Here is a 25,810-nt window from a genome sequence, read left to right as displayed (position 1 = left end):
GCGGGCACAGCCGTTCCGCCTCCGCCAACGGCGAGGAGCGGCCGCCCACGTCTCGCCGGCACCGGGGCAGCCCCCGCGGCGCTCTCGGGGTGCTCCACGCTCCGCTCTAAGCTGCTGACGCCGGGCACGCTGACCAGTGCCGTACCTTGCCGTGCCGCGTTGTGCCAACCCGACCCGTGCCGTGCCGGGCCGACCCGAGCCACACAGCCCCGCCTCTGTCCCCGCCCCAGCCGGTCGAGGCCCACCCCCGGCGGCGGGGCCGCTGCGCCGCCGAGCCATGCGAGGCTTTAAGCGGCAGGTGCGGGGGAGCGGAGCATACGCGTGAGCGGCGGCTGCTGCGGCCCGGCGGTAGCGGCGGCGGGCGCCTTTCGGCTCGGCGGGAGCCGCGGCGGAGCGGAGCATGTCGGTGGCGACCGGGGGCAGCGAGGCGGCGGCAGCAGCGGGCGGAGGCGGCGGGAACCGCGTTTTCTTCCAGAGCCCCCGCGGCGGCGGCGGGAGCGGCGGCTCCTCCGGCAGCTCCTCCCGGGAGGACTCGGTGTCGGCAGCGGCGGCCGTGGTGCAGGTCCAGCAGCGGCGCCACCAGCAGGGGAAAGTGACGGTGAAATACGATCGGAAGGAGCTGCGGAAGCGGCTGGTGCTGGAGGAGTGGATCGTGGAGCAGCTGGGGCAGCTCTACGGCTGCGAGGTGCGGGGCCGGGGTCGCGGGGTCCCCGGCGCGGTTGCTGTCGCCTCAGTCCCTTCGCCCGCTGCTGCGTCCCTCGCCCCCGGCATCCTCCTTCTGCTCCGAGTCGCATTTCGGCGGTGGGCAGAGGAGCGCTGTCACCGCCACCTCCAAATGACATTCCCGGTCCACCGCCTCCACCCTGCCGCTGCCCCGCGCCTCAGTGGTGCCTCAGCTCAGGGAATGGTGAAAGGTGCCCCATGTCCTATAGAAAGGGTGTCCCCCGTCCCTCCCGAGGTGAATAAGAGGGGACCGCCCTTTGGGGACGGGCGGTGGCTGCCGCACGGCCGGGCACGGAAGGGTCCTTTTCGTCCGGGGGGGCCCCGGCGGCTGCGGGAGGTCCGGGAATGCCAGGAGGTTCGCCCGCGGCTGTGGTGGCCGGGAGCCGCTGTCCCCGCAGCCTCCCAGGGCAGGGCGGACCGGGGCTCCGAGGCGCCTTCCTCGGGCTGGGCGGGCGTCAGTCTCCGTTAGACGCGAGCTGGCCCAGCGCCGGAGCTCGGCGGGTCGGGGAGCAGAGCGGTGTGCTGGGCACAGGGAGAGCAGGAGGGAGCGGGACCTGCGCGGGGGCTGTGCCGAGGCGGCTGCTGCAGAGCAGAGACTCCGGTGCGGGTACGGTCCCCTCTGGATCCTGGTTTTGCGTTATCCCGACGTACAGGAGCGGGGTAGATACTGGCCAGGAAATTTCGGTGAGCAATTCGGAGATCATTAGGACGAGAATCGAAAACGCTGGGGGCTTCTATGTACGTGATTTGTAGGTATCAAATCTGTTTTTCTGTTACTCTGGGCTAAGAGCGGGTGTTGCCAGAATGAATTCTCTTCTGTAGAGGACAGATGAGCAGGAGGATATTTCAAGACTGTTCAAAGAAATGGCAACTGTTGTCTTCCTTGTGGAGATAACGATGCTATAAACCTTCTAATCCCCAATGGATCGTATCTCCCTTCCACTTTGGGTATTTACTCTTACCAAAACGTTAAGGCTAAACTGAGGTTCACACATACTTTTCCCATCAGTCGTCTAATTCACATTTGTTAGAGACTTCTGAAGTGAGATTTGTTGAAGCCAGATATGAATTTTGCAGCTAGCATGTCCAGGAGCCAACATCTCACTCCTGAGCATGCTGGAGCTAGGAAGACAAGAGCTTGACAGTCCTTGAGGCGTGGATGTCTTTGGTGGATGTGAAAATATAAATAACCTGGATGGAATATCTAGCACACACATAATACAAATGTTTTAAAGAAACTCCTTTAATCTCAAAAGTGATTTATTGTCAAATTTTTTAGAAGGACACTTAAAAAATGTGTATGGGTCAAGTTAAACCTCCTTAACTGTTCACATCCATGAGCTGTGGGAAGGAAAGACACAAATGGAAATTCCAGTTAGAAATAATAAAAATAAGCAGTTCTTAGTCTTCATCTTGGTGTGACTTGCCTCTCCAGTCTCATGACTTGTTTGGCCACATAGCCTGTAGGCTGTGAGGGTTTTCTGAGGCTGGAAGTGTTTACAGTTGTTTGTGTGAACTGATGATTCTGTGCCTGTGCAGGCTGATAACGTAGTTAGTGTCTGGCCTGCTGGATCTGTCCTCTGGTTTGACTCCCACTGCTCAAAAATACCAGGCCTGTTTGGGCTGTGTGCTTTTGACATAAGGGTGAACTTGTTCTGTTTATAAGAAAGGATGTGGTATATGGGACCAAAGCCCAATGGAATTGTTGCTGATCTTCACAGTATTCAAATCACAAGCTTGTTGGAGGAAAACCATTCATTCTTTTCCTTATTATAGTTGTTGCTTCCAACTAAAGTAGAAGGATGTATGCTTTAGAAGGTCTCCATTAAGGTGGAGACCATATATAGCTGAATAAAAATAACTTGTTAGATGGTTTGGTTTCTGAAGTGACTTTTAGGGGAAAAAGTGGTTTAGCATAACAGAACAAAATGCTTTTAGATTTGAAGGCCAAGGTCAAAATATTTAAGTCATTTTCTGCTCTTCTTTGCTATTATGCATCAACTCTATCCAGAGTCAGCACAGATGATGGTAGTGAAAAGGTCAAGCTATTAATATACTATCAGAATAAAGTTGAAGATGTATGATGAGTGTAGTGATTAAAGACAATAGCAATTTAATGCAAGATGCTTTGCTTGAATCTGCTTGAATTACTTCTAGGCTTAGAGATGTAGCTCTCAGGCTGAAATTTAATCACCTATGCAGACAGTTAATAACCCTGTCTGAGGGCAGGCTGGGAGGGGGTTGGGAATTGCTCACTTCAACTTCTATGGAAGATTACTATAACTTCCCAATGCAATGTCATTTACATTCTGTAATGATCTAAAATCTTCCAGATTGTCAGAAATAGCCATTGAATTTTTAATCCTGGAAGAGCTAACCAATGTCAGTGTTTCATTGCTATTCTGATTCAGAGCTCTATTTCTAAGGAGCAGTGCACTTCATTTCTGGGAAGAGCAGAAATAAGTAGAGGGTGCTTGCAATGTGGTGCACTGAAAGTCTGTAAAAAGACTTGCATGCCTCTTTGTTAGACTGCATAAATGTAGTGCCTGCTCACTGTTTTCCATTTAAATAATGTTTGCTATTATGCTAAGATTCATCAGTAAGTGGATACTTGCAGAAAGATTCCCTTTATTCAGAACTAAACATGTACTCATAGTCTCTCAAGTACTTGCAAGTTAAATCAGCTATAAGCCTGTCTTGGCATGGCGACAGTTTAGGAGATGAGGTTGGGAAATAACGAGACAGGTTTGTTTGTGTTCTTTTTCTCGTGGATCTTGTCTTTACTGGTACATTTTTAGTTTTAAAAATTGGATGCCAAGCAATATAATGGTGTTGGGAGTGTGATTTAGAAAGAGCTATTTGAGACTATTTTTAATGCAGACCTCAGTTATATGACACGGAGTTTAGCTTTAGAAAGGTTACTTCCACATGATGCAGACTCTAGGGATAAAAGACCCTTTACCTGAATGGTAAAGGTTATCAAAGTAGAAAACTTTAATAGGACCAGAGAGACTTAAGCTGGATTTGTTTGGTACCAGAACCTGCCAGGCTAATGTACTCAGGTCAGGTGCTTCAGGTGAGTATTGGTCTGGCTGTCTGCTTCTGGGACTGCTTCATTAAAAAAAAAAAAAAAAAAAAAAAAAAGTTTTGTAACCTGTTTGTTCTGGTTTCTGTGAATGCTGAAACTGAGGTTATGGTTGCAGGTTAGTATGTTGAAAATGCAATGCCTTAATTGTAGGACTTGAACTGGCTTCAGTGTTGACCTTTATTAGGTATCTTGGTACTAAAAATAGTTTCTCCACAGATGCTTTGTGTTTTGGGCTAAGTCCATTATTGGTTAAGAATTGCAAAATAATGCTGCATGGAACAACTTACACCATCACTATTCATTCCCGGATGGCTTGCAACTTGTAGTTCAGCATGGAAGTGGTGACAGACCAGTTTTCCAAATGTATGATCTATGTTGTGTTCACCTGCCAAACTTTGTATATGAAAAAAAGAGACCACTGAACTTGTCCCCAGAAACTATTCAATTTTGCAGGTGAATTTCTGTGCTCTGGAGTCCTGTCTATCCAGAATTATAGCATTTGCTATAAATGGCACACAGATTTTTGCACAATAATGAAGAAAGATTTTGCTTGTGCTATGGATTTATTGCTGACTATTTTTTAATGTAGAGATTTACATGTGCAAATCAAATGAGCCCCTAGACTTTGCGCTCTAAAAGCTAAATACAAGAATTGCCTTCTGAGATACTGCTGAGCTTAGCTGAGTAATCAACTATTTTATTAGAGTATGTCTAGTGATATATGGAAGTCAGTGCTTGGCAGGGCATATGATGTTGGTCTGGAAGTACCAGAGTGTTATGTCCAAGCTTATTATTTTTCCATTCCAGGAATGGAAATACCCTGAGACTGTGTTTAAAAATTCACTGTACAATAAAATGCAGTTGGAAGAGCTGCCCATAAAGGCCCTTCAAGCATTTCCATTAAGAGTACAAATCCATGTCAGACTGAAATTAGTATGTGTAAGATTTTCTTCCATCTTCTGGTACAGATACTGCAATGACAACAGTGGCATGAAGCACTGAAATGGGTAGGGGGTTTCATGTTGGCAATGGAGTATGGGAGGGAAAGGAGCAATTTAGCTCAGTCCTGCACAGATCAAGAGCTCCCTTTGCCTGATTGCTCAGTGACTATGGAGCTGGAGAGCACCCTCTTTGTCTGTCTTCCTGAAGCTGCTGGGATATGCTAACATTTCCCTCCACACACACTGTCTTTTCCAAAACAGCCTGGTCAGCATCTGCTAAGGCTGCCATGTGGTGATGTGGACCTGATGGTATGATCAAGTACTACTTATGCCTCAGGCTCTAGTGAGGTAATGTTTGAAACTCATTATTCATTTCTCAGAAAGGTGTTTGGTAAGAAAATCCACTGAATAAAACGCTACAGAAGGAAACTTCTGCCTACAGTCTCACTCTTTGAATAGACTTCTAACTTGGACTAAGATCTCAGAAATGGTAATTGCTTGTGGATTCCTTTCTCAATGGATTACAAGTGGAAAGAGGCTGAGAAGGATTTGAGAACTAGAGAGAGAGTGTCACTCCTTTAAAAAGATGCAAGTTAGTAGAAGGCATAATAAAGGATTTCTTTCTTTGGGAGATTGAGTATTGCAGTTCAGATACATTGGAGTAAAGAACTTGTAGGTCCACCAAGGTTCTTAGAAATTTATTTGAATTATTTATTTTGGACAGCTCTTACAGATCTTCATGTTGTACAGCACAAACTTTGGTGTACTCTCTTGAGGGCAAGGGATACTGTGCAACATACTTGTGTCAGTTGAAGAGTTGCTGTGATCAGGGATCTGTAAAGGACACAGGCAAGACAGGTGTAGCAAAGGCTTATTCTATCATGTAGCAAGCGCAGAAAGGTATTTGAACCCCAAGAGCAGAAAATGGGAAGCCTAAGAAATGCATGTTATCTTAAAACAAACCTTGTAAAATGTGTGCAGTTCTTTTCGGAGGAGTGGGCTTAAGAATCTGTGAGGGTAGCAAGCACCTGATTGTGATAAAACCAGAGCCTTTTGTTTCTAAATGAACTTCTTAAGATCTTGCCTTAAGTTCTAAGACCCTGCTCTAGTAGGAAATGTACCGCTGTTCAGCTACTGAACTTGCCTTCTTTTTGCATGCAACAGTGCAAAGGAATTCAAGGAGAGAAGTTCATCACAGTCAGATGCAAGGTTCTGCACATGGGTCAAGGCAGTCCTGACCACAAATACAAGTGGGGTGGAGAACGGATTGAAAGCAACCCTCAGCAGAAAACTTAGGGGTGTTGGTTGACAAGAACCTCAACATGAGCTGGCAATGTGCACTTGCAGCCCTGAAAGCCAATTGCATCCTAGGCTACATTAAAAGCAGCATGGCCAGCAGGTCAAGGGAGACAGTTCTTCAGCATTTACTTCACTCTTGTGAGACCCCACCTGGAGTACTGCATCCAGCTCTGGGGCTCCTAGCATAAGAAGGACATGGACCTGTTAGAGTGAGTCCAGAGGAGGGCCACAAAGATGATTGGGGGCTGCAGCACCTCTTCTGTGAAGGCCAACAGCTGGAATTGTTCACCCTGGAGAAGAGAAGACTTCAGGGAGCCTTAGAGAGGGCCTGCAAGACAGCTTGAGAGGGGCATGTAGTGAGACGACAAGGAGGAATGGCCTTAAACTGACAGAGGACAGGCTTAGATGAGATAGTAAGGAATAAATTCTTCACTGTGATGGTGGTGAGGGACTAGAACAGGTTGCCTAGAGAAGTTGTGAACTTTGCATCCCTCAAAGTGTTGAAGTTGGATGTGGCTGGCCAAGTGGAAGATGTCCCTGCTGATGGTAGGGGGATTGGAACTAGATGAGCATTAAGATGCCTTCCAACCCAAACCTTTCTATGATTGCAAGAAAATGATTTTTTCTACTAGTTGATCTTTGTTTAGTCTAGATGTCATTTCTGTGCTGGTCATGGTTCATTGTTTTATCTGAATCAGCAGCAATGTTCTTGACTTCCAATTTAAAGCTTCACAACACAGATTATTGTTCAGCAGCTATTCCATAGAAATTTTTTTGTCTTTTTCCTCTCTGTTCAAGATTCAACTGGTCTCTTTGCTGAAACAGTAGGTGTGGTTGTTTTATAACAAGGTGAATAAATAATTGATTGCTTACATCACTTAAGATTTTATAATTGTACTTCTTATTAACAGTAGCTTCCAATCTTTGTGGCTACAAAGACTCTTGTGCCTTCAGGCAAATTGTTTTACATAGAGCCGGTTCTTGATTATCCAGAGTAACAAAAAAGAGGAGGGGGTGGGTGGGAGAATGTGGATACAATGGAAAAACTGTGGATAAAAAAACAAATGGTAAAGTCTGCTACAAATCATGCAGTGAATGTACAGCTGAAGGGGAAGAGGGGGAACTAACTGGTCATTAATCTACCCCTTTTAACCATTCAGGTTTATAACAAAAATTGATTTTATTGCTTCTGGACTTGAGTGTAGCTTGGATGTGTCTGTACTTGCAGCACAATTAAACTACAACATGGATGATCCATCCCCAGACAGCTGAGAGCAGGTTATATTGTGCTGTTTTGAAGGTGCTAGGCTGACTTGAGCACTGTTGGTTCCTTGTGTTATGACAGTCTCTTCTTATTCTCCTTGCTTTGCATTAGCTGATCTAACCTGTGCTGTCAAAGCAAATGCCTGAAACAAAAATAACCCTGTTTAAATGAGGAAAACACCTATTTCATGGAATGTTTGACTCTTATAAGGCATAGGGAATATTTCTAAATAGGTCTTGAATGTAAATAAAAAGATGTGAAGTTAAGTCTTACTTCAGCCAGAACAAGTAGTGTGATAGTTGACTCTCATGACCACACTAAACTCATTCGCTTTTGATTCGTACCTTGCAAAGACTGGCTGAGCTCCTGGTTGCATTCTCATAATTCTCCCTTTAGAACAGGTTATCGGCCGCTTGAGAACACTGTACTGGGACTTAAAACCCAACCAAAAAAACCTATGTGGTTTGTAGAGCATACTACTGTACATAATGTGTACATAACTTACATAATATTCTGACAGTGCAGGAGATGCCAATGGGGGAAAAGGCTATCCCATCTCTAACCTGATTCAGTCTGAGTTATGGTTCCCTTGTCTCTTGTCACTACAGGTGATAAAGCAGCAGCAGCAATATCAATACATTCTTCCAGTCTTGTGTCTTGCCTGCAGTATTCAAAAGCCAAGCTCTCATTTTTCCCTGCCTTACATCTAACTCCAGAAACTTCTATTTGACAGCACAAATTGAGCAGGTTAGACGTGGTCGTCCATCTTTGTCACCACAACTTTTGGCTGCCTGTTGTAAAACATTAGCAGCTTCTTTTGCTGTTCTCCCATGTGACACATGGAATTATGGAAGTCAAGATTTCTAGAACTTATTAATGCTGGAGAAGGGGTATAAAATCTTAATTGTATGCAGTCCCTCCAGCAGCAGTACAACTTTATTTCAAAGGATAGAATAAATTTAGCTTGTTAAAGATCTTCTTGGAACAAGGAATTGCTTGGGCATAGGTACACACTGAAACAAATCAAATCTTCTTTGAAGTGATAAGTATTTAATTCTGAGGATCACATTTCATTAGCAGAACTGTTACCTTCCCTCCCCACCACTCCCTCCTACCCTGGAAGCATGATATCTATTCTGGGAACCAGTTCAGCATGGCATCTTAAATTATTTTCAAGGAACACACAGATTGCAGCCCCAGAAGGCATCTTGTGTATTTTCAATCCATGTGATTATTTATCAGTAGCATAGATCTAGTGGATCTAAATATAGAGAAAAATCATAACATGTTACTATAGGTCTTTAATTATTAGAACACTTGTAGATTTTTAATTCAGTGCAATACTGTTCAGCCTGTAAAGCAAGGGTAGTATAGAAGATAGCATTAATTAAGAGGCCTAATGGTAAGTAAGTGAATGGCTAGTGTATGTAGTGGTGACTCAGAAGAGTTCACCATTCCAAATATGCTGCCAACAAGAGGATCACACACACTTCAGTCCTCTGTGTTGGACTTCATGAAGTGCAAATGATGGCACAATCAATGCCTAGTGAAAATCCTCTTACCAGACTGTCTTAATAGGATTACTTTCCAGAACACAGAACTGGGAAGGATCTCTTAGGTCACATGGTCTGCCTTATTTGCAGATAAGCTCTTTGCATTTGATGTAATTTTTTAATGGAGTAACTTGGTTATATGATGTTTCTTCCCACATTATTTTATGTATTTAAATATTACTTTTAAACCATTTATGCACTAGAATCTTTCCCATCCTTTCCATAAAATATAGAAAGACATAAATGAAAGACCAGTACTTGCTTGGAATGCACTTGGTTGGACTTTCACTCTGGGGTGAAGTTTAAACAGATTGTAAATGTGCTTTACTGCCTGTTCTTACTCTGGGCATCATCAGACTCAAGTGATGACCACAGCTAAGGGGCAGAAGTATTAAGACAGTGATTCTCCTGTAGGTCACTTACTACCTTATAACAAAATCTGTCTTTTGAGTACATCTGCAGACTCTGGGAGAAATGTGCTTACTAATATTTCATGGAATTCATTTAGCACTCCTTAGAAAAATATGTTAGTGGCTTAAGATCCTAACTTACTTTAGCACTTGAATGATAAATTTTTTGAAGTAGATATCTAAATTAACTCTAGCATGATACAAGTGATTAGTTCTACTTTAGGTGACTGGTATATAACATTTTGATATACTTTAAACACAAAGAATAAGCCTTTACTGTTGATTGGTTTACATTTTAAAAGATAGTACCTGAAGCATGTAGTGCACTTTTTTTTTGTCAGAAAAGAATTCCAAATGGATATACTGGAATAAACTATTGTCTTTTTATTTTTGTTATGCTGTCATGCCATTTTAGGTTTATAGTAAAATTTTGTACTCCTGTTTCAGGTGTGTTGAAGTTAAACTGCATACATAGTCTTCTTTCTTAAAACATTAACAAAGCTCCCTAGAATTTGGATTATGTTGATATGGAAAACTGAATCCTTTCTGAGTGCAGAAACTGGTGAGGGGAAGGAGTGTTGGTGGTAACTAGCTCACTGGCAGCCAGAAACATTCCAGCTCTTACTTCAGCTCTTGCTGCAGTACTGCCTAGTCTGCTTAGCTGAAGATTTAATCAGCTTGCTTATAACTAGCCAACTACTTTTTGTTTACTAAACCCAAACTCTTAGGCAGAAGATTTGGTTTAGTGACATGAAGTAATTGTGATAACCAGAGAATTCATTTATAAGAGGAAGCAAAGTATCAGTCTTTCACTGTATAATGTGGAGACTGTCTTGTCTCAGGTTGGGGCCAACAGGGGCTTCCAGGACTAGTTTTGTAAAAATCAACACCTAAACAACATCTCTGCCTTTTTTTTTCCCAGCATGTCTCTGAACAATTTTTATCTTCTTTATTTTAGGTTCTTATTGGATTTCACCTTAAAATATGTAATGGTTACATTGGAATTGTTAGCTCTTACTCTTGGTTAGTAGTTTGCAGTGCATTTAATGTAGCAAGTGGAAGTAGGACTATGTGCCAAAATACTTTTCTGAGAATCTGACAGTAAGAAGCAGCACTGGAATCAAACAGGGGTCCTGTATAGTCTTTAGCTCCCTTCTCTTTTTGTCATCCTTGGTGGGATAGTCACAGCAGGTTATGCCACCTCCTGGATCTGGAGTTGTTTGTGAATTCATTTTAAAGATCCCTCAGGCACTTTTCCATGTTTTGCAGTTCAGGGACTTGCCTGTGTAGCCAAGTGGTGTCTCTGGCCCCCAGGGAAGAGGAGTGTCTGCTTTAAAGCATGTTAGAACTCCTGCTGATATTTCTTGACACCAGTGGACCAGAGCCAAAATGCATTGACTGCCAGTCCCTGGCCTGCCTGCTGTTCCAAATGAGTATCTGGTGGGGAGGGAGAGTCATCACTGTGTAGAGCACACTGCTATGCCCAGGCACCACTTGGAGGAGTGACTAGTTACAAAGCATGAGAAACTCTCTGTATCTCTTGCATGCATAAATTTCTTCAAAAAGATTACATTGCTTCTAGATTCTGCAGGATGTAAGTGCACTTGTTTTGATACAACTGAATAAAACATTCCTCCTCCCCCCACCCCCGCCTCAGAAAACAGACTTCTTGTCTCTCGTGTTAAATCTTAAAGGACCTAATACGTCTGGCTAAAGAAATAATAATGATTGAAAACTGTCTCCTGTTCCAATCAGTAACACTTTAATTGGCTGGTAAGACAAAAATGTGGTGAGAAGACTATGAGTGTGTCAGATGCTTGATGTACCCATACTGTATGACTTTTATTGCAGAAGTCAATTTACACGCAGCTTCTCAGTGTAAAGAAAATCAATACCGGAGACTAACAGATTGTTTTTACAGGGCTGCTGAAACTGAGATGAGAAGTGCCATTTAGAGGCCTCATTATATCACGTGCTCTTTCCTTGTGTTCTTTCAAACAATCTGATGGAGTAATTAATCCTTGAAGTGCCCCAAGAGGCAAACCTACTTAATTGCACTGCTGTTTAGCCTAAATTCCCAGACTGCAAAGGACCTGGTGTTGGTCCTGTTTCATCAAAAATTTTTCATGGAGCATATATTCCTTAGGTTTTTTTCATCTTCTCTCTTAGAAAAAAAGCAATCAATCTGTCAAATCTGACCTAGTGTGGCATGGTCCTAGTCGTTATTTCGTTCTTGCTGTAGGCAGAATTATATACAAATTGCAGGGAAGCAGTCAGCTGTGCCTGTTTTTTCTTGGAGATGGAGAGTGACCTGCTCTTGTGAATCGCAGAAGGGAGGTATGTCCTGTGACTACTATGTGGAAAGTCATTCCACTTCTATAGTCATCAAGGCAGCAACATTTAAGCCTGGTGGCTTAAGCTCTGTGCCTTTCAAGAGTGGCTCGGTAGCAGTGATTTGGTGTACAACCTGTATTTGCTAACTATTTGCCAAACTATTTCTGCTTGATGTGAAAGTGGATGATGACAAAAAACCATGATGTAATGTTTTGTTTAACTCAAGCGACATCCAGGCATAGACTTAGCACGACCTATTTTTGTATTGAGCACACAAAGCATTTGTTCTGGAGACAGCACTTGATTTTCAACAAATGTCTTGTTGAGATTGAATCTATGTTATGGGTATGGTTAGGAGGTGTTGAATGCTTGTGTTCCACTGCTCAGTATAGTCTGTGATCAATGCCTCTTCTTCATTTAGCAATTTCACACTCTAGTGATTCCTTTAGACTTCTGTAGAGATGCACAAATTAGACAACAATTCCTTAACCAGCATGTTCTGGCTGTATTTGGATAAGTTGTTTTGACAGTTCAGTTATGAAAACAGCAAAATACTGGTGTTAGTACTGATGAAGATTAAATGAAGTCTGTGACTGGGTATCAGTTTCTTCTCTATGCTTACTAGTAACACTGAAGCTGCAGAATGCAAGGTTCTTTGAATAATGAGCACAGATTTAATTTTTTTAAAAAAGTTAACCAACAGAATTGGACAAGTGGAATACCTGGTGTGCTCTACTATGACTGGCAGTTCCTTCTTGGAAAAACAGGCATTTTGGTATAGTAAAATCTTTCCCCTGTAATCACATCATCTTGCCAATGAATTTTTTCCTGTGTTGTGCTAAAGATGATAGAGGTGCAGCCATTGTAGCAGGGGATTGACTTTAATTATTGAAGTTACAGGCACAATGAGGTGGAGGGTTCTCAAAATTCAGAATCTTGTGGCATTTGCCCTTGTATTTTGTGTGATGCTTGTTTTCCATCATTTAGTAGCAATGACATGAATCCCAGAGAACTGCTCTGCCTTGTGTCTTGCCCGCACCCCCACCTGCTGGCTATAACCCTGTGTTCACTGCCCGTGGCTCTAGGGTAATTTATCCTCTTAGGATGCATACCACAAGGACACGTCTCCTGCCTTGAGAACTGCTCTGAAATGTAAGTGCTTGAGAAGCTGGAGTAATTGGTAACTTTTAAAAAAACCCTTGTCCTAGCAAGTCATAGCTGTCCTCGCTGTCATAAACAATGCCTTTTACTAGTGGAGAACAAATACACCTCTCTCCTCTAGAGCTTGTTTCTGCATCTCTGCAATCGGCAGCAGAAGGATTTCCACTACCTCTGAATGGGAAGTGCTGGGTTATCAGGGTCAGGTGGGAAGAGATTGGAGAAGAAAGTGGAAAGTTGTTCCTGGAGAGGTAGAACTAAGGTAGAGATGGCAGTAAGCATGTATAAAGTGTGTAATAGGCTGCCTGCCTTGTTTCCATGTTTTTCCAGGTTACTTCTTTCACTAGCATGTACTTCAGATCCAGGTGTGTAGGTGTATGTCTCTTTGGCCAAATTCTGCTGGCTTGCTTGTGCCAGTTTGATAAATATAAGTAATTTTTCTTCTGGATTGCTTTCTTCCTGTGCCCTCAAGTCCCTGATCAAACTTGTCCCCTCTGTCTTTCTCTGCTAAAAACTCACAGAAATATTCACGGTAGTGAAAGAGAGAACTACACAAGTCAGGGGTTGCAGGGACAAATGCGATTGACAGTAGCTTGCCATAAGCTTGCTTCTTTTCCTCTAGATGTTGCTCTTTGGACAAATAGGAGCTGGAATTTTGTATTTTAGGAAGACTTGTTTGAATTATGTTTGAAGCAGTGCTAGTATTGCAGAGTCCATTAGAGGTGAGGTAGGTTAGAGGGGGAAGTAATATGATTGCTATCAACAGCTGCTGGTATTTTCTACAATTAATAAGGATGTCTGTACATTTAACTCTGAAGACATGATGTACTGAAATGCTTCTAAGGCATTTGTCCAGTGGCTTTTGTCACTTGTACATCAGATCTGGGCAAATGTCTTCAGGTACATTTGTACAGTTACCCCATCACTCCGAGTCTATTGCCAGCAGATGAAATGGTCTTTGTAGATGGCTCTTTCTCAGACAGTTCTGGGGTGATAAGTGTTCAATAAGATAAGTTGCTCATGGCCATAAGGACTTTCTAATGGATCAGGACCCAGGTCTAAATGTCTGAGGTGCTGGCTGCAGCAAAAATGAAATAATAGACAGGTTTGAATTGATGTTCTGCACTCTGTACCTCTTAAAGGCATATTATGGGGCAAATTTTTAATAGAGGAGATTTTCCACTCATGAAACTCAGCTAAACACTTAATTTTAGTATTCCACCTCTGATACAGATGGTTAGTGTTAGAAAATTGCAGCCTTCCACCGTTATTGTTGAAGTGCCCTGTTCACCCTGTCACATCATGGCATCTGCTTCTATTACAGAATACTGCTATTTTCTCATTCTTTTGACTTTTAAAAATTTTTTTATAAAAAGGCAAAACCTGAACAATATATGCAATTATTTCTGTAGCACTCAACAGGAGAATTAGGGATGTATTTTGGAAGCATTGTAACAGACTGGCTGGCTATGCCTTGAAAAAGCATATTTCTTCCCTTGTCATTTTCACAGCTGCAGTGTTAAGCATAAAAGCAGTGAAGTTAGGGTATGTCTGACTCCGTCCTCCCACACTGGCTTGTTTTTCATGTTGTATGTTTGTTACTTTTAGGAGTCATCCGTGTTTATGTGGGTTTTGGTTTTGGCTTTGATTTTCAAATGGTCACTTAGCAAATCAAAATTAAGAAAGTTGCATGAAAGCCCAGCCTGGGAGTTTCTTGCTCTGGAAGAGAAAATACATTGACATATATAGACAAGGCAAAAGAAGGGAAGCCATCTGTGCGTTAGCAAAGACTGACTTGCAGGGTAGCTGTGTGCAGAGCAGTTGGCTCTCAGCTCTGCTGCTGTAGATAAGGAGTCTGCTTGCTGTAGTCTAAGGAGAAGGGGAAGAATAATAGCAAGTGGAGGTTGTGTGTTACTGGAGAGGAACTAATATATGCAAATATATTCTTGTTTGGCATTACTCTGACATTGTGTTGGAGATATTGCAGGAAATGAGACATGGAGTGGAAGCTGGAAGAAAAGGAGTGTGACTTCTTGTCTCCTCTCTTCTGATATACGAATTCTCCCCTCTCAAATCTTGTAATGCTCAGTGTAGAGCAGCAGTTATGCTGGAGCTGACTTCTGATAAAAATGCAGCTGCAGAGCAGTGGTGTTGCTGGTGAGGTTGTCTGGCAGTGAGGAAAGAAAAACCTGGGCACCCTTGGGAAAGGAGGATGATTGTGGAATCATAGAATTGTTTAGGTTGGAAAAGACCTTTAAGATTATTAAGTCCTAACATTAACTTAGTGCTGCCAAGTCTGCCACTAAACCATGTCTCTATGTGCCACATCTACATGTCTTCTAAATACCTGTGGGTATAGTGACTCAGCCAATTCCTAGGGCAGCCTGTTTCAATGAATGGCAACCCTTTCCATGAAGAAATTTTTCCCAATATCCAATCTAAACCTCCCCTGGCATGACTTGAGGCTGTTTGCTCTTGCCCAGTCAGTTGTTACTTGAAAAGAGAGACCAACACTTCCTTTTAGATACTTGTAGGGAGCAATAAGGTCTCACTGAGCCTCCTTTTCTCCAAGCTAAACAACCCCAGCTCCCTCAGCTGCTCCTTGTAAGACTTGTGCTCCAGACCCTTCACCAGTTCTGTTACCCTTCTCTGGATGTGCTGCAGCACCTCTATGTCTTGCAGTGAGTGGCCCAAAACTGAACATAGGATTTGAAGTGTGAAGAGCTGAGTACAAGGCGATGATCACTCCCTTGTCCTGCTGGCCACACTATTTCTGCTACAGGCCAGGATGCCATTGGCCTTCTTGGCCACCTGAGCACACGCTGACTTGGGTTCAGCTGCTGTTGACCAGCACCCCCAGGTCCTCTTTTAATCAGCAGCTTTCCAGCCATTCTTCCACAAGCTTGTAGAGCTGCATGGGACTGTTGTGACCAGGTGCAGAACCCAGTACTTGGCCTTGTTGAGCCTTAGCCCAACAATCCTGCCTGCCCAAATCCCTCTGCAGATCCTCCAGCAGATCAACATTCCTTCCCAACTTAATGTCATCTGCAAACTGACTGAAGGTGCACTCAATCCCCTCATCCAGATGATCAGTAAAGATATTGAGCAGGACTGATCCCAATACTGAGCCCTGAGGGACGCTCCTTGTGACTGGCCAGTGGTCACCAGCAGTGGCAGCCCTGTGTCTGGCTCCCCAGGGCTGGGCAGGAGGTGTTCCTTGCATGAGCTCAGCTGGGGATGCCTCTGCCAAAAATGACTGCACAAATGGTATTTGGTGGAAGATCTGCTCTTCAGTGTTGGTTTATGCAGTGGTCTGGCAGTGCTCACTGCAGTGTGCTGCCTTGCTGCAGGTCACCCACCTGCCACGCCTGTTCCATAGGCATTGCCTGGGGCAGGGAATGGCAGCCAGGGCCTGGCCCACCCCCAGCCAGGAGCAGGCAGCCAGCCAAGGGCACTGGGGCAGCCCCAGCTCTGGTATCTCCCTGTGTCTGAGCCAGGGGCAGGCTGGGATGTGGGTCTGGCTCAGCAGGGCCAGCGGCTGGGCAGGGCTGTGGGGGTCGCCCTGCTGGGATGTGGCTGGGCAGGGGCTCATGGCCCCAGGAGCTGACCTGGGGGGCTGTGGCACCTGGCCCTGTGGCCCAGGCTCTCAGTTTGGCTTCCTGGTCTGGCTTGCATGTGGGCAGAGCCTGTTTTAGGATACATTTTTATAGGAGCCTTTGGGCCTGGGTGTTTCTTAAGGCTGTTGGGGGCAAATAGAGGAAGTTTGTCCTTGAAGGGAGTGCTCCAGGTCTGGATTGCAGACTGTAACACAGGGCTGTGGGTTGTGTTAACATGTGTGTCATGACTGAGCGTTTGAAGAGGTCAGTGCAGACCCAGCTTTGTTATCACCATCAAAGTGGCCATATGGACCCTGATGAAAAGGTGTGCGTGGCACCATTACTTTAGTTTTTATGTAAAGACTTGTTTTTTGAAGTGCTTTTGTTCAGCCATGACACCCATTTAAATGTCAACTTCTGAAACCACGTTTCTTATTTTAATTTCATCACATCACAACAGTTTGATATGCTGAAAGATTTTGCTTGCTACAGGGTCTTTGTTGCTGAGGCTGAAATAGCTGTAAAAGGCAGAGCAGGGGACAGGTAGGTAGAAGAGGGGCATGCTAAGCCCAGAGTCCCTGCCGTCCTGTTGGGGACTGGGGGCTGGCTGGAGGTGTTAAAAGGAGAAAAGAAGGTAAGGGCATGAGTACTATATCTGATCTACTGAAGCTGGCCATGCACTCTCCTCCCATCACTGTCATGCAAATGCAGTGGTAGATAACACAGGATTAAAGGAAGTACAGGATCTGATTACTTTTCTGGTTGTATCTTCATAACATTTAGAACTACCTGACCTGTGAAGATTTCTGCAAAGATTCCTGTAGGTAAAATAAAAAGGACTAAATTTGCTGGGTAATAGTTTCTTTGCAGAAGTGTAAGCTGGTCTTGACTGCTGCTGTGTTAATGGTGCCTTAAAGAAAACTATCAGCAGGCTAATGGCAGCTTTGAAAACAAAAACTTACCCTGCTTCATCCTATTCATATCCAAAGAGATGTACATTTCCAATCCTAATGATCCATTTAACTGCCAAGATTAAACACAAGAAGAAAATTATATGCAATTAAAAAAGAAGAAGCATGTTAATGCAACATTGAGGCTGTGTGATTGAGGACAGTCAAGCAACTGGAAGACAATCTTTAAAACTCAGGTTAGTTTTCATTTGGCTCTTAGAGAATTTTATTCTTCCTGTTTCCCAGATAAATATTTACATTGCTTTAATTCTGAAGCACAGTCTAAAGTGCTCAAAGGTTAATGAACAAAGCTTCAGCATTAAGGGCTAGCTAAGTATTTCCTCCATGTCAGAGATGGAAACAATCACTTTATGACACGCGTACTTGATGGTAAGATACTAGTGGAAGGTTGTTGGAATGATTCATCTGTTTAAGCTGTATTTAATTTAGGACCACCTCCATTTACTGTTTGTAATTCCTGTTTCCTAAGAGTGGAGCTCCTCACTCTCTTCAGAAACAAAGTTCCTTGAGAATTGCAGACTTCTGCAGGATAGCAAACTTGTAGTGTACAAGCATGCTTCTTTAGTGTGCAAGACAGCCTCGCATGTAAAGCAGCCAGATGCAGAGGAGGTGCACTGACCTGGCCTCCTGGATCCAGTGCGCTTGTAAGCAGCATGGATCACTGTGTACTTGGCCGCTTCAGTCCCATGTGCCTGTTGCTAGGACTGCTGCTGTCTTATTCCCATGGGGTTTTTTCCTGCATTAAACTGAGCTGCTTTTTATTTCCCAGGGAATTGTGGGAACTTGTCTGTTCTTGAGGCATGTTTTGAAGGGGAAGGGAAGAAGATATTGTGGGAAAGCATCAAATAACTGAATTTGCTTTAGGGCTGAAATCAAAGGGCTATAATCATCAAAAGGTGGAAGAGAACTAGCCCACAAGAAAGCGGCAGCGAGGGTTTTTTGCCTGTAGCTCCAAATAGGCCAGGGTGGCTGGGAGTGGAGCACTGAATGCAAGGTGCACTGACTGCTTATGTGAGTGAATGAGTGAGTGGGAGCTCATTTGGAGCAGTGCATAAGTAAAGGCCAAAGCTGACTTGCAGTAAAACAAAATGTTACAAGAAGGCCAGAATAGTTTCCTGTGAATTAAAAAGTTAAACGAGACAGGTACTGTTGCCTTGGCTACTAGGGCAACGTGAAGATGCTTTGATGTAAAACTTTGGCCCAGTGCTTTTCTCACCTAAGCCAGATTGAATGTGTAGATAACATAAACCGCCAAGCTGCTCTTACTGAGAGACTGGTAATTTTAAACTGCAGTTTGTTTCCTCTGTACATTTGGAATCTTGTACATTAGAAGCTCAACCAGCTATTATTTCTCCTTTGGCTCTATCTGCAGTGTTTCAGGGCTTCATACGAATATTCCCTACTTGAGTATATATATGGGTTTTCCGTTATGAAAAGTAGGGTTTTTTCTTTGTGTATACTTTCTGTTTGTTTGTTGAAACTTAAAAATTAACCTGTATTCCTTAGTGTATTTTCATAAGTAGCTACCCAGATCTACAGCAGAAACCACAGTAGGAAACGAGTTCTGGTCTGTGTAGAAACAAGGTGAAACTGATGTCCTAATTTTTCTAATTAACTACATAATTGTTTAATCCCTTTGGAAAATGGTGGTGTAAATGTGTGTACTTTGGTTTTGAATATTTTTGTTTTACAAAGTATCTTATGCCTTGGCTTGTCTTTATTCAATGGTAGATGCCAAAGGCATTATATGAAGCATCTTCAGCATTTTTAAAGTGGAATAAATACAGAAGTACTCTTGGCACAGCTATCTTCTTCTTACAGCTGAAGGTAGTGGGAATTTTAAACAAAGGGATATTGGGTATGTTTGATTTCAGTGAGTGGCAATGGGTTCTGCTACCTTCTTTTAACTCTGTATTCCACAGGCCAGCTAGAAAGCTTGTGTTGGCCTTTTCTGGTCACACAATCCATCCTGGTTGCCTGTATTTTGCTGTGCTGAAATGAGGAGGCAAGGACTGCTACACCCATTCCATATTCAGTGGATTTTACCCTGTGAATCCTTGTTATGGAAGGCAGCACTGTTTATTATGAATGTAGGATTTATTAGTGTCCTGACTTCTGTGCTTGGCACCATGTGTGCAGAACTGAACCATTTGTGCTTTATCTAAGGTACCTGCCTGTGGGAGGAATATGGGTACAGTGTCTTTTACACAGATCTTCTACAAGCTGTGAAGATGCATTTGAGGGGGTTGTTCCATCTTCTGTCTTCCAAACCATCTGGGTTTGGAAGAATATGAGAAGGATTAAAAGTAGATATTTGGCAGCTTTGGGCAGTAATGAGAATGTGGGGTTCTCAAACAGTGTCCAAATGTAGCTCCTGTAGAAACATCTCAACCTTTTCTGTCTTCTTTATCTTCAGAAAACTGTTCTCACTCCTCTAATCCTGTATGTTGTTTTGAACCAGCAGATAGGGACCTCATAAGGGCCCAAGCTTTCTAAGCCCTCTACCAGAGCAGTCAGACATTTCCTAAGCTGCTGCTTTGACAGTGAAGTTCAGAAAACAGGGGCAGGCAGGGGTGGAAAGTGTTTGCTGCACTGGAGGAATTCCTCATGTTTAGACGTGCTCGTTGTGGAGACATTCTGGAAGTGGTGAGGTGAACTTTAAACTCTGCTTGCATCGGCCATTTGAAGGATTAAGGGGACTGGCACCAAGTGAAGGTCAGTGGGAAGGAGCTGATGATACTACTTTGTGCTGACTGGTAGGTCCCTGTGCCAGCCACTGCCTTCTCTGAGCTAAGTTTCAAGTGCTTTGATTTGGTTTGCTGAAGCAAAGCTCGCCTGTGGAGGCTGCATATGTGTGCAGCCCAGCTCTGCTTGGTTGGAACAAAAAGTCTATCCAGGAGCTTGGATTCAGGCCAATTACTGCATGAGAAAATTCTCATTCTCCTCCTGTATTTTTGCATGCTCACTCAGCCTGACCAGCTCTTGGAAAAGAACTGGTGTTTCTTTAGAATTTGAGGGTGTCAGTCGGCTCATCCAAACTTTATAATTTGAAACTGGGTATTCTATTATTAGCTGTAGCCTGAAGTGATTTTCGGAATCCACCTGTCATTTCGATTATGCTTACTCTTTATTTGTTTTGTTTCCTTGTTCATTGATATGAGAAAATATTAAAGAAATGTGCATCCCTTGCAGCTTGTGGCTAATGTGGTATGCTAGCATGTTTTAGAGTGCCTGAAAAGAGTTTTAAAGGAATCTGGTAATGTAGGTTGGACAGAGTGATTACATGCAACCATGACTATGCATGGGAGTCGTCTACAGCTCAGGCTTTTGATTTGAGAGGAGGGAAAAGAGAGTTTGGAGATACCTGAACACCGATTTACCACTGCCAATTTTAAACAGGTCCTCTTCCATTGCAGAAAATATTTTGAACTGGTGCTACAAGGTATTTAAAAGCTGAACAGGAGCACTATTTTTTTTTTAATGGGCATAAACACTTTTTCCAAGCTCAGGACAGTTTGCTGAACTCCCTCAAATACAAATCCTGAAAGCTGCTTCTCTGGCCTATATGAGTTTGGATTGTAACTAGATCAGGGTTTGCTGCATTTTAAGAGCACTAAGTTTAATTTTTTCCATTATTAAGCTAAAATGATGTGTTAGAAATGTTTGGCAGAAAATTTTGTCTGTGCATCTTCTGCCATGCTCTTATCACCCTAGCTTGAAATTGGCCGGAGAGATAATGATATTATAACACAATGATACCTGTAGGATTAAGCTGCTTATTTTCACAAAATTTACACAACCTTTGAGTATCCACTAAAGCGAAGAACTTCATGCTCTTTTAGTTGGCAGTGAATCCACACAGGTAAGTTGTTATAGCTTCTGTTGTATTCTTGAAAAGGAAAAGGCTTTATTTGGGCACCTGAGAATCAAGACATGAATTACAGGAAACCCACACTTCCTTAGCACTGGTGCTTCCCAATCCATGTCATTGTTTCTGCTCCATGTAAGAACAGACAGGAGGAAATCAAACAAAGATGTGATACACAGCCTTCTTTTGAGTAGCTCCTTTGTTGGATACCGACAGACTAATCATGGCAGATTTATCTTTGTTTGTTTGTTTTTTGTTTTGTTTATGGAAGACTGTTCACTCTAAAGTGTATGTTTTATTAAAGAAAATTATCTGCTAGCAACAAGTCCCACACTGATGTGAAACATTGTCAAGCTACCAGTCATTCCGTAGGTCTCCTTTGTTGATGTGCCACTTCATTGCTCTTTGGTGTGCCACAGTGTAAAAAAAGCAAACCACAAACAAATACCCAAACAAAATGATCCACCTGAAAATATACCACCTCACTTCCCCAAGCCCCAGTGATCCTGGATGGTACTCTGGGAGTACCAGCTTTCATCTACAAGAAATCTGGTGGAAGTCAACTCTTTTGGGATGCATTGGATGTAGTTTGTGCTGAAAACTCCTTTGACAACTGAAATCTTTTAAAGTGGAAAACAACAGAAACATGAGAGAGTAGCAGCATGGAGCTTCCTCTCTTATCTTTTTTTCCCAGGGAGGGAAAGGGAGTGCCTGACTTTGATCTTATTACCTTCCTTCCACCTGATTCTCTGTGCGTGTTCATGCAGTTTCATGTCTGGAGACTTGATTATCCTTTCTGGTGTTCCTGAAATATCTCCCATTTGAGAAAATCTGTAGGTGGAGATAGAAAACCCTGTGAGAATCTGGAGAAGCAAAGATTATAGGAGTCTCCCTCATTAACATATTTGTGTCCAGGCTGATCTCTACAAGTACTTCAAACCTTAAGACTTTGTGTATTTGTAAAAAAGTAGCCAGTTAAAAATAACTTCATTGTTTGTTTAACAGGGTATTATGCTTCAAATTCAAAGTTCCTTTGAGCTGGATATTCTGTATCAGACATAGATTGGCACACAGCTGGTACTTTAAAAATGCACAGGAGTGCTTCTGGATTCCTTTTGATGGCAGCAGTTCTGTAACCATGACTGTAAGGTCAGGCTCAATGTTTGTGGAAGGCGTGCCATGCTTATGCCTATCATTTTGTCCCTAGAATGGAAATGGGCTGCTGCAGGTATTTGGTTTATATGCAGATGTTTTGTAGGTGTGGGCCAAATTAAGAAGGAGCTCTACTGAAGGACTGTATTTTGGATTCCTTGGAATTAGTTCCTCAGCTATGCCCTGTAGGGTAATGATGTGATGTTTCTTGCATGTACTTCACTGGCACTTGAAACTCTGGGTTTCAGAGTATATGCTAAGTACTGTGTCAGTGAGAACACTGCTGTCCTGTACACCTACCATTTTATCTGAAGTTGCAGTGTTTAACTGCTTGAGGTTTTCTTCTCCTGCATTTCCAATCCTATCTTTTATTTCAAAGGTGGAGTAATGTGAAAAGAATGCAAAATAGTCTGCTCTTTGTCTGAGATGTACTAGTGATAAAAAAGCTGAACTATGTTTAAGAACTGGAGCAGAAAGGATGCTCAGATTGTATTAGTTCCTTTTCTTGGCATCTGGAAGTAAAAAATAATTTTCTACGGAAAAGGCTACTACATTATATTGAGTAAATTAATTAAATCTGTCCAAGTTGAATGTTTGACTTGAGAAGGGTTGAGGTTATGGTTTGTTTGGGGTTTTTGGGTGGGTTTGTTTGTTTGTTTGTTTTGGGTTTTCTTTTTTGTTTCTTTTTTTTTTTTGGTGGGTATTTTTGTGGCTTTTTTTGGTCACTGAAATTACCATTTTTAGGTGTTCAAGGTAACCAGCTGGTAGTGCCCATCTTCTGAACTTTTGATGTGGTAGTAAAGTAATTAGTCTTAAAATACAGTGTAACAGATGGAAAAGAGTAAATTGCATTAGTTGTGATTTATAATATGTGTCTTTTGGTCAAGCATTATGAGCAACACAATCAGACAGCCTTTAAGACAGTCTGTCCTTAGGCCCATGTCCTGACCCAACCTTTGTCATGGTACACTGGTTAACTTTGTTAAGGTCTGAAGGAAAGCACTGTGTCCAGGTTTTCTGGGCTAGGATGATACTCTGTGTTGCCTTCAGGATCAAAAATAGCAGCAGTGAACTTCAGCTACTCCTGTAACAGGAGGATGTGAGTCTTCCATGTAGTTACATGAGAGATACCATTGGTAAGATTTATCTGCTGCGCTGTAGTGCTTGATGCTCCCTTACCAGTCCCCAGTTATTTACTGCAGATGGATGGTTGCTCAATCATAGAATCATTGCATGGGTTGGAAGGGACCTTGGAGACCACCCAGTTCTAACCCCCCTGCTGTGGCAGGGACACCATCCACTAGACTGGGTTGCTCAAAGTGCCATCCAGCCTAGCCTGGAATACTCCAGGAATGGGGCATGATGCTATTTCTATGGTAGATATAGAAAGCCTGTGGCAGACATAGAAAGCCAGGTGAGGGAAATCCCAAATTGTCCAACATAAATGATTTTGACCAGATGAAATTCTCATTCTGGAAGATGTCTGGTCCTGAGTTAGATATGACTCTTTACATACACTCTTTACTCTTAAGTGGCTTAGTATGTATGAATTCTAGTTGTCATGTGATAAATGCGTGTATTAGATAGCAGGGAAGGTGAGGAACAGAGGAGGCTAACCTCCAAGTGTTTCCAAGAAGCAAGATAGTTAAAGGAAAGTGAGACTCAGGAATGAGCAGCTGAAGTGTGAATCCAGGTAAATTCCTTGAGTGGTTCCTTGAGAGTGTGCCAGAGGCTAGAAACTAGCTAGCATTGTCCAGAAGGATGACATACATGTTAGTGTCACCTGATGGCTTGCTCAAGCTGTTCTGGCTCCTTGGTGCAAATGTATTGTATTGGCTGAGTTCCAGATCTAGACATTTTGAGCCCATAATACAGAAATCATGAAGCAATTTAGAAAAACAAAGTTGGTCTGTCTCTTTACTCTTAATTGTTCTTGCCAGCAACTTTTGAATGATGCCCAAAACCTTATTAAAAACGCTTTGGCAGTTGTTACAGGTCCTTTTGGAGGACAAAGTTACCATTATTAGAGCCCTACTGTGAGAGGCATTCTAGTCGTAAATGCAATTTATGAGATTTAATACTGCCTGAAGAATGTCTAGTGATGGTGACTGCAATGCACCCAAGTGAGATGTTGTTCAATCCATCCAAAACCGCAGCTCTCATCTGAGGCGGCTGGCCTCAAAATAGGGTATTAAAGATGAGCACCATTTTGGACCCTGGTAAGATTCTGGGAAGCAGAAGACTTAACTAATAATACTTTGTTTGTGAACACAAAGGTGGCTTTCTAGAAGGACACTTGCCTTTCATGAGCTTGCTGCAGAGACAGGGGAGTCAGCTCACTGGACATCATCTCAAGGCTGTATAGTAAAGTTCCCGGTTTGTTAAGTAAAAAACTGCATTTTAACTTCTAATCACAGTATTTTTCTGATGCATTTTCACGTGTTCTGGGGCCTGAAAGACACGTTTAAACTTTTAACCTCTCCTCATGGGGATTTTCAGAAATTTGGGCTCAAAACTTTTTAACCCTAAGCAAATTTTTGCTCTGGTAGCTAGATGTAGTGCTGAAGCAGGATATGTGTTGTTTTTAGCCACTATCTGGCCAGGGAGCAGTACACATAGGCATAGTCTGGGTTCCTCGTGGTCCTGTGAGCAAAGCAGGATGGAATTTTAAGGAAATGTTAAAACACTTCACTCTGGAGATGGCTCAGAACAAGGCCCCTACACAATGAGTAGGCAAAGAGGCTACTGTGGCACAAACAGATGGATTTTAGCAGAACAAAACGAGATGTAGCTGTATGTACTACCAGTAACACATCCTCTAATCTGGCAAAGCTTGTGCTCTTTGCTGAACCAGACTTCAACTCTGGTTATTTGTTTGGAGCCGCTGTCTTTGTTGTGAGGATCAAAGTACTATCTGGAGGTACATGTGAGGTAAAGCGTCTGAGATTGCTTCAGAGTTTATATGACAACATTTTTAGTGAAGAGAAGAATGTATTTTGAAATTTGGCTTGTTAAGCACTCCTTTTAATAAGACTTATGCTGTGTTGGTTTTCCTGTTTGGAATTCAAAGACTGAGGAGCTAATATTAAATTTCAATCCCAGCTCTCCTGATTTACTTGCTACATATTTAAATTTTTTTTAATTTTTTTAAGATGCAAACCACAAGGTTTCTTGGTGCAGTGCAGATGATACTGGCTGTTTTCACGTTTTTGTGGCTTTTGATGAACTTGAGCATCTCTTACCATGGGTTCCTGGCATGCTCTGAATTTAAAGATTGGAGCCTTGAGAAAGTTACTAGTTTAACCTTGACTCTTTTGATTCCAGCTCTTCTAGGAGGAGAAACTGAGCTGAGGTTGCTGAGATTTAGCTTAAAAATTTTGGAACTAGCAGAGAGCTGTTTTGTGTCTCTTCATAATAGCTGGCCCTGACAGTTTAACAGAGCTTATTGACCAT

At 42.9% G+C, this 25,810-nt stretch overlaps 1 protein-coding gene across 2 annotated transcripts in view; it reads left to right on the top strand.

Annotated features, from left to right (window-relative positions):
• Window positions 1–274: 274 nt before the first annotated feature.
• Window positions 275–25,810, top strand: part of PPP1R14C (protein phosphatase 1 regulatory inhibitor subunit 14C) — a 51,257-nt gene continuing 25,721 nt past the window's right edge. For both annotated transcript variants that reach the window (XM_030945859.1, XM_030945857.1), the window contains exon 1: window positions 275–685. In XM_030945859.1, the coding sequence (XP_030801719.1) occupies window positions 401–685 (285 nt within the window). In that variant the 5' untranslated portion in view covers window positions 275–400. The remainder of the gene's footprint in view (window positions 686–25,810) is intronic.

Source organism: Camarhynchus parvulus, chromosome 3 (genome assembly GCF_901933205.1).
Source record: "Camarhynchus parvulus chromosome 3, STF_HiC, whole genome shotgun sequence".
Lineage (NCBI taxonomy): Eukaryota > Metazoa > Chordata > Aves > Passeriformes > Thraupidae > Camarhynchus > Camarhynchus parvulus.
Note: the sequence above shows the minus strand (reverse complement) of the source record. Positions and strands in the feature narration are given on the sequence as shown.